This window comes from Chrysemys picta, chromosome 19, assembly GCF_011386835.1.
Source record: "Chrysemys picta bellii isolate R12L10 chromosome 19, ASM1138683v2, whole genome shotgun sequence".
Classification (NCBI taxonomy): domain Eukaryota; kingdom Metazoa; phylum Chordata; order Testudines; family Emydidae; genus Chrysemys; species Chrysemys picta.
The window spans coordinates 2,599,311-2,617,777 of record NC_088809.1 but is presented as its reverse complement, the minus strand read 5'-3'; the positions used below and the strand labels follow the sequence as shown (position 1 = coordinate 2,617,777).

At 37.1% G+C, this 18,467-nt stretch overlaps 1 protein-coding gene across 2 annotated transcripts in view; it reads right to left on the bottom strand.

Annotated features, from left to right (window-relative positions):
• Positions 1 to 2,339: 2,339 nt before the first annotated feature.
• Positions 2,340 to 18,467, bottom strand: part of NSRP1 (nuclear speckle splicing regulatory protein 1) — a 35,145-nt gene continuing 19,017 nt past the window's right edge. For both annotated transcript variants that reach the window (XM_005298230.5, XM_042857978.2), the window contains exons 3-7: positions 15,715 to 15,771; positions 13,668 to 13,799; positions 12,359 to 12,566; positions 7,155 to 7,263; positions 2,340 to 4,532 (exon numbers count right to left, since the gene is read on the bottom strand). In XM_005298230.5, coding sequence (XP_005298287.1) covers positions 3,464 to 4,532; positions 7,155 to 7,263; positions 12,359 to 12,566; positions 13,668 to 13,799; positions 15,715 to 15,771 — 1,575 coding nt within the window. In that variant the 3' untranslated portion in view covers positions 2,340 to 3,463. The remainder of the gene's footprint in view (positions 4,533 to 7,154; positions 7,264 to 12,358; positions 12,567 to 13,667; positions 13,800 to 15,714; positions 15,772 to 18,467) is intronic.

Here is an 18,467-nt window from a genome sequence, read left to right as displayed (position 1 = left end):
TCCTTAGCAGGAAATGACCAGTTCACAAAATATTAGGAAATTAATTCTCTATTTGAGGAAGCTCTGGAGTTTGAAAGAATTGTATGTGATACCTCTAATTGTGTGTTGCAGAGCTTCATGATTGGAGTATACAAACCTGTTTCCCAGCACTTCAAAACAGTAAGGGATATTTACAACAATAGAGCATTTCCTAACCTTCTAATCAAGCACTGATAGATGAATTGCAGGGCATTTCCTGAGGATTAAGAAGCAGTGGTCCAAACTGCAGTTGAGCGATGCCTTGATGGTATTAATCCCTGGAAAATGCCTTGTTCCAAATTCTTTGTTGCTACTATGAAAACTGAGTGCACAAGGAACACAGACTTAAGGATATTTTATTGTTGATATATTTACCCACACAACTATATAGAGCATTTGAGCATTAATGTCTCCGATAGTGGACAACTGTACTGCCCAAATCATATCTCGGCATTCCATTCATTTGTTTCATAAGTCTCTGACATGCCTCACTCACTAGAATTGTGCCTGTACTGAACAAGAACAGAAACTGGACCAGGGGATGCAGGCAAGTACAGGAAGGATTATGGTATTTAACATAACCTACTTTTTTTTACACCCTAATTTTCAGAGGCACTTTATATTGAGTTTATAAATCACTTCAAATGTTACATCTTTTTGCATTAAAGATTCATTTGGCACAATGCCATGTTCAACTTCATAGGCCCCTAATGGCACGGCTAAAATCTAATGACATAACTAGAGAGCACTAAGACAGATAATCAAAAGGAGGAATATCACGAAGATTTCACCATTTCTTCCAAAAATTATCCTCGGATTCCCTTGTTCATAGTTACTAAATATGTGGAAATGAATAGGGCCTCAACACAAAAAATTAGGGAAGAATGTCTAGAAAAATGTGTACATTTCAAGAGGGAAATTAAGATAAGATTTCTGCAATGTTAAACACTGAGTAGCACGGCAGTGTAAAACTCTGATTCACCTGACATCCGCATGTTATGCATGTATTGGTGATGGCCTGTTGTATGTAAATGGACATATTCTATGGGGCTGTCCCAAATAAATCTGAATTTGGTCAAAGATACTGCAGAATTAGTCAAATACTCACCTATATGTAATCCTTCAGAAAGCTGAACCCGACCTTTTTTCTTTTTAGTTTTAAATCTGCGTATGTGAGTTTAGTGTTGATGAATGATGCTGGAGTGACAGCTGTAGGAGGGAAAGATTCTCTTTATCCACATAACAGGTATAGAATGGGCAAGCTTCCTCACATTGCCCCATCAGTGTGTAGTAGTAGGAGTCCACTTAAGACCATTTTGAAGAGAGGTGAGAGGATAGGTCAGTTTCTGTGTCCATTCAATACTTGGCCTCAGTGTTAAGAAAGCTAATAAAAGTGCAAGTTAGTGTTAACGATGGTAGGTTTTGTGAAATTTATTTCTGAGCACTGTTGGCATGTACAGGGCTTGCATTTAAAATAGACAGTATAGTCAGGATATATAATACACTAGCTGACCAATGAGGTCTAATCTCAAAATGGTGCACAAAAATCTGACTTTGATGGACTGATTATTACTGAAAGCCTTCAAAGATGTAGGATGTGTTATCAAGGGACTGTATGAAGAGTTGTTTGGCCGATAAAAATGGAAAACTCTTCAAAACATAGAGGGAGAGGAAAAAATAAAGGGAGCAGGTAAGAAAGCTTGGGGTGAAGCAAAAAGAAATGAGAAGAGAGGTACATGCAGGGGCAGACCTGTTCATAGTCCTAAAATTGGAGACCATGAACATGACCTGGATGAGAAAGGTTACAGGAAGCTACTGCAGGGATTTTAATAGGTGAATTAAATGCTCTCTATCCCATCACAAATCCCCTGATTCCAAACTGATAACCACTGATAAGAGTTTTACAAGATTTCTTTTTTTTTTTTATGTCCTATTTTAAAGCATCTCTGGACTTGAATCTGCCTTCCCTGAATACCGAAATCTCTCCCTGAAGCCAATGGCAGCTTTGGATCCACAAGGAATGCAAAAATCGGGGCTTTTTTTCGGGGGGGAGGGGAGAATAAATAATTGTAATGAATTGGAAAAAGATACAGGATCAGACAATGGAAAGTCATGGACATAGTTCCCTTTTGGTTAGTTATAATTTCACCCCAGATATCTTGAGTCAGTTACAGACTGATTAAATGGCTTGTCGGAACTCAATCCCATTCTAATATAGAAAAACCCTTGTCATGGGTATTGTAAACATACTTTAAATCTCAGTATCTTGGCCATATAATTTAGCCTGAAAACACTCAAAGTAATGAGGCTCCATGCAAGTGGTCACCTGCAATGTTTATTAGGGTTTTAAAAAATCTGTTTTTAAATTACAGGAATGCAGTAAAATTATATCTAGAATGTCTAAACCATCTTTTCAGCCCCTTTGAAGCCTGAGTTCTTGATGCTGGCACAGCCACTGTTAAGTAAAAGATATACGCTTTCCTGGAAAAAAGTATAAAAACTACCAGGAGGATTGCTGAAAGTATAATTTAAAAATATGATCTTTGCCAGATTTCCTATTTGCCAAGTTACGGTTTAGAGTGACTTTTACTACTGTTCTATAAACCCCTGAAAAAATGGGTTTATTCTGGCAAGTTTCACATATTAACTATAGCACAATAAGCAGGTATGACTGTAATACGTGAAGTGGAAAGATATAACTGATTTGTCTCATAAGGAAGCAATACTGCAGCTATTTCCACTAAAGGTTAGCAAAGTACAGGCATCAAAGAAAGATTTAAGCACTGAATATAGTACATATCTTACATTTTATTTAAATATTTCTGTACATCAAGCACTAGAAACAAACAAAAACCACGAATAGGTTATATACGTTCAAATCTAAATATGTCCAGATGAAATTTACCTGGTTTACAAAATACCACAAAACATACAGGGTCACCTAAATTATTATTCTGTTTATTTTGCCCGCATATCCCTCTCTTTAAAGTTTTCCCTCCTGCACACACTCTGTTAACTTCTCGGGACAGTGAGATCTGACAGTAATGTCTGAGAATGCTGCTGCTCCAGAAGAGGGGTAGTACTGGTATGAGCTGATAAGGATTATATGCAGGCTGGCACTGAGGTATTCTCACCTGCATCAGTTTAGAATCCGTAAGTGTGACTCCCTGTCTTTGAATAAATGATAGAGCAAGCAGAGGCTGAAGGCCATGATGGACAGAACCAGTCAAATTAAACACCTTGCCTGTACAGTTGACTGGATGAATGTACAAAGACCATCAAAACATTTCAAAACAGAAGTTTGTTTTATTAAATTACTGAGTTTAAAAAAACCCAGAAATAAATGGTCAGGAAATACTTTCACTTCAACACAGAGTTCCTGCTGCAGTGATTTTTCCACCAGTGAAAGTGGATCATCTCTTGGTTTATGGCCACTGAAATGAAGCTAATCTTCTTCTTTCTCGATATAGGTTTTTGTGCTAACTCGTGCCATTTGCCTAGCCAAGTAGCGATCTCTTGCTGATACCACTGTCTCTTCACTGCTCCGCTTGGCAAATTTGCTCACACACAGAGATTTTTTTTCTATCTGCTCTGCACCTTTTTGCCCTTCTTCTTCATCCTCACCTTTTGGCTCAGGAAATCTTTCAGAGCATGAGATTCTCTCATCATTACTCTTTCTGTCCTTTGCCTTTGTCTCTTTTTCCTGGTCACACTGTCTGTCTTTTTCTAAGGATCCAGGGCTACTTTGCTTCTTGTCCCTGTCCCTTTCTGAGGCTCGAGGACTACTTTCCTTCCTGTCCCTGTATTTCTTGTCATCTTTGTCATCTCTCTCTCTCTTTTCCTTCAAATGTTCCTCCTTTTCTCTGCATTTTTCCCCTCTTTCTCTATCACTGTATCTGTCTTTGCCATTTCTTAGTCGCTCTTTTTCTCGTTCCCTTTCTGAATTCTTGTCCTCCCTCTCTTTCTCTTTCCTACCTTCTTTGTCATATCCTTCTCTCTCTTTTTTATCTTTCCCCCTCTGTTTGTCCTCCGGCTCATCCCTCTTTCTGTAGTTATCTTTACTGGTATGATCCCCATATCTATGTCGCTCTTCCTTTTCCCTCCGGTGATCCCTTTCCTGATTTCTATCTCTTCTCTCATGATCCCTTTCCTTGTGGTGCTCATCTTTTTCCCTTCTACCTGTTCCACTCTCTCCTCTCCTAGGACGATTTATATGGGTTTTTGTGTGGTGACTTCCCTCCTCACTGGAAGACTCTGATGAGCTGGAGTGTTTCCGGCTCCTGTGATGTTTGGAATCCTTCTCACTGCTCTCAGAGCTGTCTCGACTTTCCTTCTTTTTAGAACTAGCTCTGCTATTTTTATGATCATCATCACTACTATCACTTTCTAAGTCACTGTCCGCATCTGGGTTATCCTCTTCCTTAGCAGGGGTTCTAAGTCTTGGTCTCTCATCTGGACTTTTGTTTCTTTGGATGGATTCATCTGAATTAGTGGTAGATTTTTCTTCCTTTATCCTAGATTATTTGTTGTTGTTGTGGGAGGGGAAAAAAAAAGTTATTACATAGCTTGCAGTGTCAAACTATTCTGGAGTTTGTGACTTCTTGTTGGGACTTGAGCAACACTGTTAAGAAGTGATGCAGCTGAAAATTCTAAGCAGTCAAATCTGGTCTACTGTTCCGATTCTAATATTCCAACTCTGAGGAATTTGTAATGAAAGTTTGCATCAGGTTCTTTGGTACTGTGTATGTCCTAGAAAACAGCAGCTTTGATTTTCAATACACTGAAAAAGTAGGGTTTGAATTTCAAGAATGAGTAGTTTTACAGCTCTATCATCCTTATTTAAAGGACAGGACACAGATTTGTATCTTGGTAATATTATCTACATGGCACACCCTTTCCTAAGTGTCTCACAATCCTACCCATGCCACATAGTTCCATATGAGGAAGAAGAGGGATTTTTTTTTTTTTTTTGGTGTCTGAGAGTTACAAATACAACTCTCATTATTTCAGTAATAGCTGTAAATAGAACTCATGGTAAACATACATCATCATAAGACACTACAAGTTTTAAATTGCAACACAATATTCCTGACTCTCTGTGCTTGTTGGCTAGGATCTCACTCTTGTGGTTAAACTGACACTAGCATCTTGCTACAGTTCTTAACTTGTTAAATATAACAAAACAGGAAATGTGGGACAAACTCTCAGATATCAAACTTGGACAATGCCCCCAAATGTTACAATACTGCAGTCTTTTTTGACTGATAAAGTGTATTTTTAATTCCATAGCCCGCATGTCTGTTTTCACTAATCATGTAGCTACAGCAACAGTCTGTGGTAAATACTCCTTGGGAATCAGTGGACCATCTGGTTAGGCTGAAAGTTTGATCCTTGTTTTAAAGCATGGTTATTCTTAGGAAAATGACTCTAAAAATTATACTGTAGTATTCCATAGTTATTCTCTTTAAATGATCTTCCAGATTTAAATGATGAAGTTTATAAGTCAAAGGTGAAATTTCTATTTGGCAGTGCTGCAAATTTTGTCTGACATCTGAAAATCGAGATGTTTTCTTTCCGTACCTTACACCAACTTAATGAAAAAAATCCACAAAAATCTACAACTCAGCTGACAGTTTTGTTGGATTCAGCAGAATAGATTCCTACTTGTCTTCCCATAGATTAATTAGTTCTATAGGACTCAGAGCAGCAAAACTTGTTTCTAGTAAATAATTATGGTCTGAACACCAGAAAGCAGATACACTAAGAAGCCACCATTCTGAAAGTCACTTTTCTGAACATAATTGCACTTAAATACTGCAGTTTCAAACTGAGAGAATTGTTCAAGCAAATACAATACCAAGTGGGTTAATCACTACTGCCATTGCTTCATAAGCATAGCTAAATCAGACAGTAGCATATGGATGGCTTCATAAACAGGCAAATGTGAAAAGCACAGTTCATTTTACTATTACAGAAGAAGAGTTTTGTTGTTACTCTTAAGATATACACTTTGCTGGTGAAACTTAAGCCTGATACAGAGCTGCTTTAGAAGAGCATACTGTTGTAGCAGCTGGTCCTTTAAATCTTAGAGTAGCCCTAACTCGGCCATTTTATATCTGACTGATGGAGGTATGCTGGTAAATATGCTGACCTCCTGCTATGTTTTCCCCTAGTTTTCTCTGTTATTTCTGAGGTGGTGGCCCAGCCTCACAATAAATACCAGCCAGAAGTCCTGTCTCTCAATAGGATGAGTAGCTCTAAAGAGATAACCTTCCTCACTTTAACTAAGAACTAATTTGAGACTCCATTCAATTTCAGTCCCAGGAAGCTGATTCAAGGTAATATTCATAGTCTTAGGATACAGCACACACACCTAATCATTGAGGACTTTCTAAGGTCCCAACAAATTAGTGTTAACCTGGATGAAGTGCCTTGAGTGGTCATTGGTTGCTATAACGCCTTCAGTAAAATTAAAAAACCCAGCCAGCATCTCCGCCAGAGACGACCCAAGTGTGTTCCTTCTATATTGGCCCGAGAAAACAGCACCATTTAATTATTTTGTTGTACACAGTACATGTAAAATTTTAAATATTCCCAATGGACTTGCTGTAAATTTGATTGCTTTCCTTTTGTCACAAGTATTAAGCAAATCAAGAAAACTGAAGTATTTTTTTCATATTTATGGTTAAATGCTGTCAGCTACAAAGACAGAGACTCATGTGTTCCTTCCAGTGGGTGATAAAATGAAGTTGCACAACCATTCAATATCATTATCCACCTGAGCCCAAAACTATCTTTCTCTTGCTCTGCCTCTGGTAGCAAAACTTTTGGTTTAATGTGGCTTATTAAAAATTATACAATGTTAAATTAAAAACTAGCTTAGAATAATGCTAGAATGTATTACCAGTGTAAGTATCTCCTTAACCCTACTAACCCTTCTCCTATTCTATACTTTCACCCAATGATGATGTTTTTTCATTTTCCAAAGGATGGTGTAGTTAACTCTGGAAAGCAAGCTCCTCCCCCACCTGTGCTTTGGTACTGCCATTCTTCTTAGTAGGATTCTACTGACACTGGGAATTATGAACAGCATGAAGAAACTTTACATATAAAGTCCTTCTGGAACTATGTCCTACCTGGCTTCACGGAGGCTGCATTTGGGCACCTCTTCTTCCCCCACTGTCTGGTTTAAAAGATGTCTATAAAATCCACTGAGATCCTTCTGTTTGGTCACATCCAGGCATGCTAAGGGAAGCAAGATAAGAATGATGTTACAGTTTCATGAGCATTAACCAGACCCTATTTACATATGGTAAACCCATAATCCAGAAAGAGATGCTCAGGACATTGAAAATGTAGAAGAAAGTAAGTCTACCAGACGTGATTATTTTCCATTCTAGTTATGCTGGCTACTGCTTTAAGGCTAAAAACAGTTATCTTAATCTCTGGGATATGTGACTGTAAATCTGGCATGAGAATTGCTACTAATATTGCTGTGGCCTCCTCCTAAGCAACACTGACTCACTATTCTCCCTTTAACAGCCACCCCTTTCCAGGTGCAAAAATCATGCAACCAGTACTGATATTATGAGTGAGGTTCTACTCTATTCCCTCACATCCCACAGCGATCTGGCAGGGTAAACTACAGTCACAAAGTGCACTCTCATTCAGTCCAGTGTGTTACTCTCTGCTCTTCCTTCACAGTAAGTAGTCAGGATTCCACACCTTTCATCACCATGGATTTTTGACAGCTTTCCACGCCCCCACCTTTAGTTCTGCCCTCTCTTTGTCCACTGAGTTGGCTGTATGGTTTTGGAAGTCCCACCTCCCTTTCCAGGGCCCCTAGGGATAGTTGTTAACAGATGCATTTTTGGTGCTATTGGCCATTTTGGAAAAAAAATTAAAATGTATTTAATTTATCCTTATCGGAAAAATTAAAAATAAATTAATGAACATAGATTTTGTACCTTTTTTTCATTTTAAGAGGGAAATACACTTTTTATTCAGTTAGTTTTACTAGGATAGGAAAAAAGGAGATGTGTTAACACACACACACACAAGCATTATTAATATACAGAGAAAATATAATGGTTACATATGTACTGGGCATAGTTGTTCTACAGTCAGCAGGTTTCAGAGTTGTCCAAGAAAGTTTTATATATAATCAAAATGTATTAACATCTTTGTAGAGCTATGCGCAAAACTATTATTTTTCTTGATTTTATTTTTCATCTTCACATTGAAGCAGCCCCAAAGAATTAATTTTTCTGTGCTTATATAAAACTTTACATGGTATAGTATACCTTGTACACAAACTAACACCTAGCACTCCTCTCTTACCACTCATAAGCATTTGGTTTTGTTTTAACCAAAGAGGAAAAGGTCTAGTGAATTAAAAATTACAATACAATGTTTGAGAGACAAGGTAGGTAAAGTAGTATCTTTTATTGGAACAATTTCTCTCACCAACAGAAGCTGGTCCAATAAAAGATACTACCTCACCCACCTTGTCTCTCTAATATCCTGGGACTGACACAGCTACAACAACACTGCATAATACAATGTTTAAAAGATATACTATCCTAACTTTTTTTAAAATTACCATTGGCTTGTTTTTAAAATTTTGCCTAAATAAATTAATTCCAAAACATGCAAACAAAAAACTGTAAAAACAGTTTACAGGGATATAATTTACAAAACATGGAGAAAGTTTAGGCTCCAGAGAATATCAATATCATACAAAATCCTCCTTTACAGAGGTGGGCTAAAATTTAAAAAGACAAGTCATAGCTTTTTAACTGATTGAAGACAGAGATAAAGGCAGCAACTGACACACCCACTCACCCTGCCTGTCCTCATGACTACCCCTCCAGGTGCAGCCTAGGCAATTAATTGGCTCACCTAATCACCTTACCTTCTTCAGATCTTGTGTGAGGTGGACACCCCATCACAATGACTCAAGTGGAAGATCCTCCTTACCTAGGAAGGGAGACCTGAAACTGTTGTATAGCGGACAAGCTGTTTGAGAAAGCCTGTTAATCAAAGCCTGGTATGCCATTGGCATAACCAGTGTTTGAAATACTGGAACTATGCCATGACAACAGGGGGTCACTGCTGCTGATGTTCCAAGAGTATATTTGTGTATTTGTTTCCCACAACTTCACAATACTTTAAGAACATAAGAACATAAAGTAGAGAAAGTAAATAAGGAAGTGCTATTTACCCCTTCTCATAACACAAGAACTAGAAGGAACCAAATGAAATTAATAGGTAGCAAATTTAAAATGAACAAAAGGATTTCTTCACACAAAGCACAGTCAATCTGTGGAACTCTTTGTCAGAGGATGTTATGAAGGCCAAGACTACTACAGGTTCAAAAAAGAACTAGATAAGTTCATGGAGGATAGGTCCATCAATGGCTATTAGCCAGGATGGGCAGGGATGGTGTCCCTAGCCTCTGTTTGCCAGAAGCTGGGAATGAGTGACAGGGGATGGATCACTTGATGATTACCTGTCCTGTTCATTCCCTCTGGGGCACCTGGCAATGGCCACTGTCGGAAGACAGGATACTGGGCTAGATTGATGTTTGGTCTGACCCAGTATGGCCATTCTTTTGTTCTTATGTAGAAGATGGAAGTTTTAGATATTAACTAAAAGAGTCAGGAAAAGAGCGCAGGACAGAGTTGGAGGACATGTTTTTTTAAAGATAACTAAAAGGTCAGGAAAAGGGGCCACGGGAGTGGAGGTATCAGACTAGTTAAAATACCATCCTGGCTTACACAGGAAGTGAAGGCGGCTATAAAAAATAATAAAAAAAAAAACAATATACAACAAAGGGAAGATGTTGATGATAATAAATAAAAATCAGAGGCCAGGAATTGCAAAAAATTTATAAGGGAAGTAAAAAGACAAAGGAGAAATCTATAGCCAGCATATTTAAGGACAATCAGGGTTTTTTTGGTATATTAGGAACACAAAAAATTCTTACAATGGTATTGGTCCTTTACTAGATGGAAATGGTAGAATTGTCAATAATAATGCAGAAAAGGCAGAAGTGTTAAATAAATATTTCTTTTCGGTATTTGGGGAAAACAAGATGATGTAATCATAATACAGAATGATAATTAAAAACACTTTCCATTCCAATAGTAACTTGGGAGGATGCTAAACATCAGCAATGAATGTTAGACATTTTAAAAATCAGCAAGTCTAGATAACTTACATCCAAGAGCTTAAAAGGGCTGGTGAAGGAGTTTGTTGGACTGTTAATGTTAATTTTCAAATGTGTCTTGGAACACTGAGGAAGTTCTAGAAAACTGGAAGAAAGCGAATGTTGTGCCAATATCTAAACAGGGTAAATGGAACAACCAGGTAACTGTACACCTGTCATCAATCCTGGGCAAAATAAAATAATGGAATGGCCAATACGAGACTCTATTAATAAAGAATTAAAGAAGGATAATATAATTAATGCCAGTCAACATGGGTTTATGGAAAACAGATTATGTCAAACTAATCCTGATTTTTTTTTTTTTTGAGATTACAAGTTTGGTTGATAAAAATAATAATGTTGACGTAATATACTTAGACTTCTGTAAGGCATTTGGCTTGGTACCATATAACATTTTGATTAAAAACTAAAAAGATATGAAAATCAACATGGCACACACTAAATGGATTAAAAAGCTGGCTAACTGACAGGTCTGAAAATGGAATTGTAAACAAGGAATGTGTTTCCAGTGGGGTGTCTCAGCGATCGGTTCTTGGCCCTATGCTATTTCACATTTTATCAATGACCTGGAAAAAAAAAAAAATCATTACTGAAAGTTTGCAGATGACACAAAGGTTGCAGGAGGGGTGAATAATGAAGAGGACAGGTCACCGATACAGAGTGATCTGGAGTGCTTGGTAAACTGGGCTCAAGCTGAAGATAAATATATACCTCTGGGAACAAAGAATGTTGGCCATACTTACGAGATGCGGGACTCTATCGTAAGAAGCAGTGGCTCTGAAAAAGACTTGGGGGACATGGGGATAATCAGCTGAACACAAGTGTGGAAGCAGAGACAGAACTGACAGAAACGAACTGTCATGCATTGCAGTTCCTTTCTGACAGTTCTTTCTCTGCTTCCACACAAGCTTGCAGTGTGATGCTGTGACTAAAAGGGCTAATGCAATCCCTGGATATATGAACAGTGGAATCGGAGCAGGGATGTTACATTACTGCTGTATTTGGCACTGGTACGACCACTGCTGAAATACTTTGTCCAGTTCTGGTGCCCATAATTCAAGGATGTTGATAAACTGCAGAAAGTTCCGAGAAAAGGCACGATAATGATTAAAGGATTAGAAAACATGCCTTATAATGATAGACTCAAGGAGCTCAGTCTATTTAGTTTAAGAGAAGGTTAAGTGGTGAGTTGTTCATAGTTTATTAAGTACCTATATGGGAACAAAAATGTAATAATGGGTTCTTCAATGTAGCAGACAAAGGTACAACAAGATCCAATGGCTGAAAGTTGAAAGGTAGACAAATTCAGTCTACACATTTTTAACAGAGAGAGTAATAACCACTGGAACCCTCTACCAAGGGTCATAGTGGATCCGCCATCACTGGCCATTTTAAAATCAAGACCGGATGTTTTTCTAAAAGATCTGCTCTAGTTCAAACAAAAATTAATTCTGGGACGTTTTATGGTCTGTATTATACAGGAGGTCACTTTAGATGGTCACAGTGCTCTCTGTGCTTTCGGCCTTACAATCGATAAATACATGTGTATTAACATTTCTTTATTCCTCCATCATTAAAACAATTATTTAATGGCTTTATTTAGAATTGTACTAATTGTATAAAAAGAATATTTCCCTCTTAAAATATGGAAAAGACATTAAATGTACATGTATTAATTTATTTTCAATAGTTCTAGTAGAGAAAAATAAATTTTAAAAATATTTCCTCCCCCCCATGGCATGTGTCCAAAAATGATAGTTAGGGGCCCTGGAAAGGTTGGAAAGGATAGAAGAGACGCTCAAAACCATGCGACCAACTCATTGGACAAAAAACAGGTGAAAATAAAAGGTGGGGGCAAGAGGCATGGAAATCTGTCAAAACTACATGGATGGTTAATCCCGTCTCAGCACAGGAGGTAAATGAAATGACTTCTTGATGTCCCTTCCAGCCCTACATTTCTATGATTACTCCTACAGAACCCCATCTACAGCCTAATTCAGAGACCAGGATGAAAATTCTGTGCATCACACCCGTGCCCACTATCTTTAACAACAAAAGGCCACACTTTCCTTTTGAGGGAGAGTCATATTGGTTCAGCGTAAATCTCACCCTCCAGTGCTGCTTCCTTTTTTTCTCTTTCCTCCTCCTCAGCCCTTTCTTGCAGTTTCTTCTTATAGGCTGATGTCACAAAGGCCTCTTTGTCATCAAACTCTTCCCCTTCCATTTCACGCTCCTTCTGAATTTTTTTTTCCATTCTTTTTTCCTGCTCCTGCTTTCTTACCTCAGCTGCTTTGAGGATATTTTGGATGTATTTGGGCTAAGGTGGGGAAAAGAGAGTAATGAGATGGAATCAAGGTGGCTAAGAAAAGACAAATTAGAGTTGCTGGGTACACTAACAAAAATCAGTTTTTAGTGGAACAAAAATGGCAGTAGTCAGCCCAGCTAGTTTATGCTGTTGCCACTGCTGGGACAATGAACTAATATAAACATTTGTCAGCTCCAGATCATGGGAATTTTCTCCTCATTAATGAAACAGCTGCATTCAACAAAAATCTGAGCCTAGCTTCAAGTGGTGTACTGCTGCTCAGACTGAAATCAAATGCTTTCAATACAACCTTTCTTCCAGCATTTTTCCGTCTTGTGATAGTTCTCTCCCTCTTCAACTTGCTATAAGGGAATGGGATGCATTCTTCATTTAGACCGATCATAGCCTGACAAACACTCCATTACCAAATGTAATGAGCAATAATGAAAGTGTGATTTGTCACAATAATTCAGCCATTTTCTGGAATAAGGAATTGGGCTGTAGAAAATGGTTCACATGTTATAGATGAAATATAATTACTTTAGCTTCTTGACAGACCCTATAGCAGCTGACTAGCAAGAGGCAGACAGTGTATCCTCATTGCTACAAAATTCGGTCAGGTTGCCCAAAGACAGCCCTTCCCCCATTCAGTTGGGTTGCCTGATACTAATAATGAATAATAAATAAATAAATAATATTAACAATAATAATAAATAATAGTAGTAGTAGTATTGTTGTAGTAACTAAAGGCTCTATCAGGATTATCCCATTGTAACAGGCTCTCCAGAAATTCATGTGGTCCTTGTCCCACAGAATTTATGGGTGGGAAGCTAATACAGAGCCTGTTGTCCTCCCAATCAATGACAGAATGAAATGGGACTAGAGTCCTGAAATATCTGATGAACAACCAGTTTTACAACACCTTGCAACTATCAGTCTTACAACATCACAATTTTATATAACACAATTTTGAGCACAACATATGTGGGCCCTGCTACAGAATGCACAACGGGTTACTAGGATATCAAAAAAGGTAGTAAAATCAGTTAACTAGCCCTTGTTATTCCTAGCATACAGAGGTAACACAGACAGCATACATTTTCAGTTATGGACCTTTTTGTCATCTTTTCCTGAGAGTACTTTGGCATTACTTTCTTTCTTCTGCTGCTGCATTTCATCATAAATACTGTCATATTCATACACTGTGGAGTCTTCTGCCAAGGCCTTCTGAATCTCAAGTTTGGTCTTAAAAAAAAAATGAGAAACACAAAGCAATGCAACATGCAATTTTAAGCTTTTAAAACTTTGTATTCGTATATTTTGCTTTAACTAGATTAGCTCATGATATAAATCTACTAGGAAACTGAACATAAATTCACCACGCCTCCATATACAAAGTCCTTTGTTTGGTATCAGAGCTAAAAATAAGAGTAATGATAAGAAGAACGATATTTATGAGATAAGGAATAGAGTACAATGAGAAAACATAATAATTACAGCAATTAAGCGATTATGGATCCTGCTTAGTGGAGAATTACCCATTGAATAATATTCCTACCTCAGATGGATTTTTTTTAAATAAATAGAAATAATAAAAAGTTTAGCCAATTTGTCCATCTATTTTTCTACATAGTTTTCTCTAAATACACTCCTATAGGTCATCTACAGATCTTTATCCTGTGCACTTCACCTCCTATAAATAACCTTGTATTATGTTTGGGCTAAGTGTAATTGTTTTCCAATAGTTGGGTCTCTCTACAGAATTATCATGTTCCTCCTGGACAACTTACCCCTGAATACAATACAAGACAAGACTCATTGTTGGCAAGAACTCCATTATACAAGAACTCATCACTTTTTTATCATCTTTAATTTCCCTAAAATATTACATTCTCCCTCCAAAAAAAAGTTGTTTAAAATATTCATTCAATAAAGGATTACTACATTCTACGCACAGAAAAAAATGCAACTTTTCATGGTTTTACAGTTTGTGTATTAAGTAACTCTTCAAATTTTATTGTGTGTTGTAAACTATATTCAGCTCTATGGAAACTTCAGTTACAAAGTTTGCATTAGGCTATTTTTCAACTACTCCTGGACACAGCCAAAGAATCCCAAGAACAGTCTTGATAAGTGGAATAATTTATTACACCCATAAAAACATGGAAGCTAAAACCAGCCTTTGTTAGGAGAAAGACTCCTACTTCACATTTGCTGAATTGGAACTAGAGAATTCTAAATCTGTTTTTAAAGAAGTTCTTGCATTGCAGATGTGATGTAGAAAATCACCATGTTTGAGCCAATTTTTAAACATTAGTTCTAAACATGAAATAAATTATATTTCTGCCATTTTTTGCTTCCCAGCCTGCTGTGTAGTAACACAGAACCAGCTTTTGTGTATGTTCTTTTCTTAAAAAGTCAAACAAACAAAGACCATTATTACTTAGCTATAATTTCAGTTCTCTAAAGGTAGGTTACTGTAGATCCCCATTCTTAGATTCTTAAGGCTCTTACAATGATTTGTAAAGCACATTCCCAACGAATATAATGATCCAGATGCCTTATAATGTGTACCTTTGACCATGATCAAAAACAGGTCGGTCCAACTACAACTAATCCTAACTTTCAAGAGTGTACCTACATAAAAACCTAGAAATACAAATAGTAAATGACACTCTCTATAAGGCCCTGACCACAGTAAAAGTGCAATCTTATTACATATACTTTTATCTGACCTGGTTGCAACAACAACATTTGAATTATGTTCACATTTCAGCCATTGTATGAGGTAGAAAAGTTGTACAGAATGTTTGTGCATACATCACAGAGCCTAACTGTGTTGGTATCAATGAATTCTGGGAAAATCTGAGGACAGAGTACCCAAAGGACTTGCCCACACTGCAGCATGTGTGGCAATGCATTCTGGGATGTACTGATGCATGGAGAACTGGGAGTAAAGGGGACCGACCATAGTTACAAATGCATGGTTAAGAAGGGAGTCGTCTTATCTACACTGAAAAAATACTGTGCTGAAGTGGTTACAGGAAGACAGCCGGCCTAGATTGCTGGCAAGGGCAAAACATTGTTAGCTGGCATGGTTACTAATGACAGCAATTTCTTACTTTCTTATATGCATGAGGACTCCCACACCCCAACTTACTTGCTTCATTACTTGCTTTTTTAATGCTTCTTTTTGTAGACTCTCGCCCACCGATGTCTGTTAGAAGAGAACATGATTAGCAATAAAATTAGATTATTGTGTTTACACATGTTATATTAGGTGTTATTTTTCTAACACTATAATAATCCATAGCTTAGTTTTTTAATAAAGTGGTTTCACTGTATTATTATTATTATAACTTTTACAGCTTTTTTCTGAAGAATCATAAGAAAAACTGAAAATTAATTAACAAACATACAACAGATCAGTGCAGTTGTACCATGGAAAGAAACTATCCCATATTAGTATAGAAATAATAATCAGTTTTACAACACAATTTCCAAGAAAATTACCTCACAAAAGAACAATACAATTTGGTCCAATTCAACAAAATCAGCAATCTCTGCTCAAGAGATACTTGGAAGTGTAATGCCACAGGGCGCTGTAGCACTGAAGTATATTAGCAGAGCAGTGGTGTGAGAACCCAAGACTGAAATAGTAAGGGGTAATTCAGATCGGACTAAAATGCATTGGCAGTGATATAGAGGAAAGCTTAAACCGTGACTACTCACACTATGATTCTGGCTAATGCAGAATCAACCCCTCAATTTCCTTAGCACTAAACCTCACTCGGTTTTTGCTACCAAAAAAAATTTGTGGAAAATGAAACATAAAAACCCCACACTATATTAAGTAGTTAGAGGTCAATTCTCCCATCAATAGACTAATCTAATTTCTATTAACATTAGGGAGTTGTATGTGAACACTGAAGGATAAATATAGCTCAGTTTTTTTAAAGGTTAAAAGATTTCTAATGGCATAAAACGGGAAGGTCTTTGGTCATAATTCACATGGCCTATGAACTCATCAGATCTACAATAATGGACACACTATATTTTACAATAAAGTTATAGGAATTTGCCAATTCAAAGGTAACAGGAATTTTAAAAAATTGTCATAATGATAGTTATAATAATACCTTGGATATAAATACCAATGAATTAATTTCCTGATAAAATCTCTGCAGATTATGCTAATTGATCTTTTCTTGCTTCCATTATTCATATCTATTTTTTGCTGTAGACTAATTAGTGTACACTAACAAGTAGACACATAACCACAGTAGTTTTGTGTATTTGTACTTCCATAAGTTATGTGCAAATAATTTTCCATGGAATCACAATTACACAAAACTTATGTGGTTACACACACCCACACCCACACCAACTAACGTCTTAATGTGTGTCTATACTCCCCCTCCACCCCCCATACCGCATGATACTATAACAGGCATGAAAAAATTGTACACAACACCATAACCAGATACCCTATAAGTATCCCTGCACTTATGAAACGGTTGTTTTGATTAAGTTCTGAGCTATGTTAGTAGTTTTGCAATTTGAAGATATGAAATGCCCCAGAGTCTGAACTACGGTCATGTTACAATAATAATTTAATTCATTCATCTTTTATTTTAAACTTTTCAAGATTTTTAATATGCCAGCAAACAGCAGCATTAACCTTCCGTAATTTAAGAAAACACAACATCCACTGCTGAAAATATCAATGAAGACAAATACAACTCTGTTTTCTAATCATCACATTTTTAACTGTAAAAATGTCTTAGTTACTGTTGTCTTTTTATTTGAATCTTCTTTCCCCCCCCCACCCCCAACCAGTAGACAATATTTTGTTTGTTAAGCAGATTCATTAAAGAGGACATGGCACATTGCCTTGTTTATGTAGTTAGGTATCAATTAGCGGTCTTTTCCAGGGGGGATACTGAAAAAAAACTCTTTTGCATTTTGGCAGCTGATTTTTTCAATAATGCATGAAACATGCTCAACATCAGATTTTTAAAAAGAGCATTTGTATCATCAATCCCTAATTAAAAAAATGAAATGAAAAGTTTTCAGCAGTAGAGGATGTACGGATACCAGTATGCACTGAGGAAAGCCAAATAAATATAGCACACACAAATTCAAGCAGATCCGCTGATAGATGCAGCTTCTGCTTTCATTTGGTGCTTGCAAAACAGCGATGTGCCATGTTCCTTGTTTCATATGCTGTTGAAATCATGTCAACATGGAAAAAAGCTGAGTGCTGTTTCTCAAGCTTTGAACAGTATTCAGTATATCAAATACAGATCTCTTCACTAGCTTATTCCAGCAGCAAGTACACATAAAGAGAATAGAACTTTTAACCTCTTTTGTATCCCATCTCTATAACCAACCAACCAAGGCAATATCTCTGAAAGGGCCCCTGATTGTTTTCTATAGCACAGTAACAGAACCAATGGTCCTAAGGTAGTTGTCAATATTTTGAAGACTGTATATGGGTATTCACTGAATACTAGAACTCATATTAATTTACCTGTACTCTCTTTTACAAGCTTTCTGCTATAATGTAACCTACATTCAGGGAAAGAATACTAAAGTGGAAGGAGGCTAAAACCATTCAAAATATTCTTTTCAAGCCCTCCCCCTCAATAACTAACTTCCTTGACTATAAGTGACCATATTAGTAGAAGAGGAAGGATTGGAAAAAGCAGCTCTGAAACACTGCACATTCTAATGCTCTATTTTTCTAAAGGGTGAATACTGGCTATGGAGTGGGCCTTGGCAGGAGAGAGAAAAACCTCAAGTTATGTCCAGGCTTCAAAACAGTAAATCCTGTAAAGTTGAGTAATAAAAATAAAGCATGATGTGTACTTTTGGGGAACACACAGTAGTAACTCCAGGATGGAAAGCTGA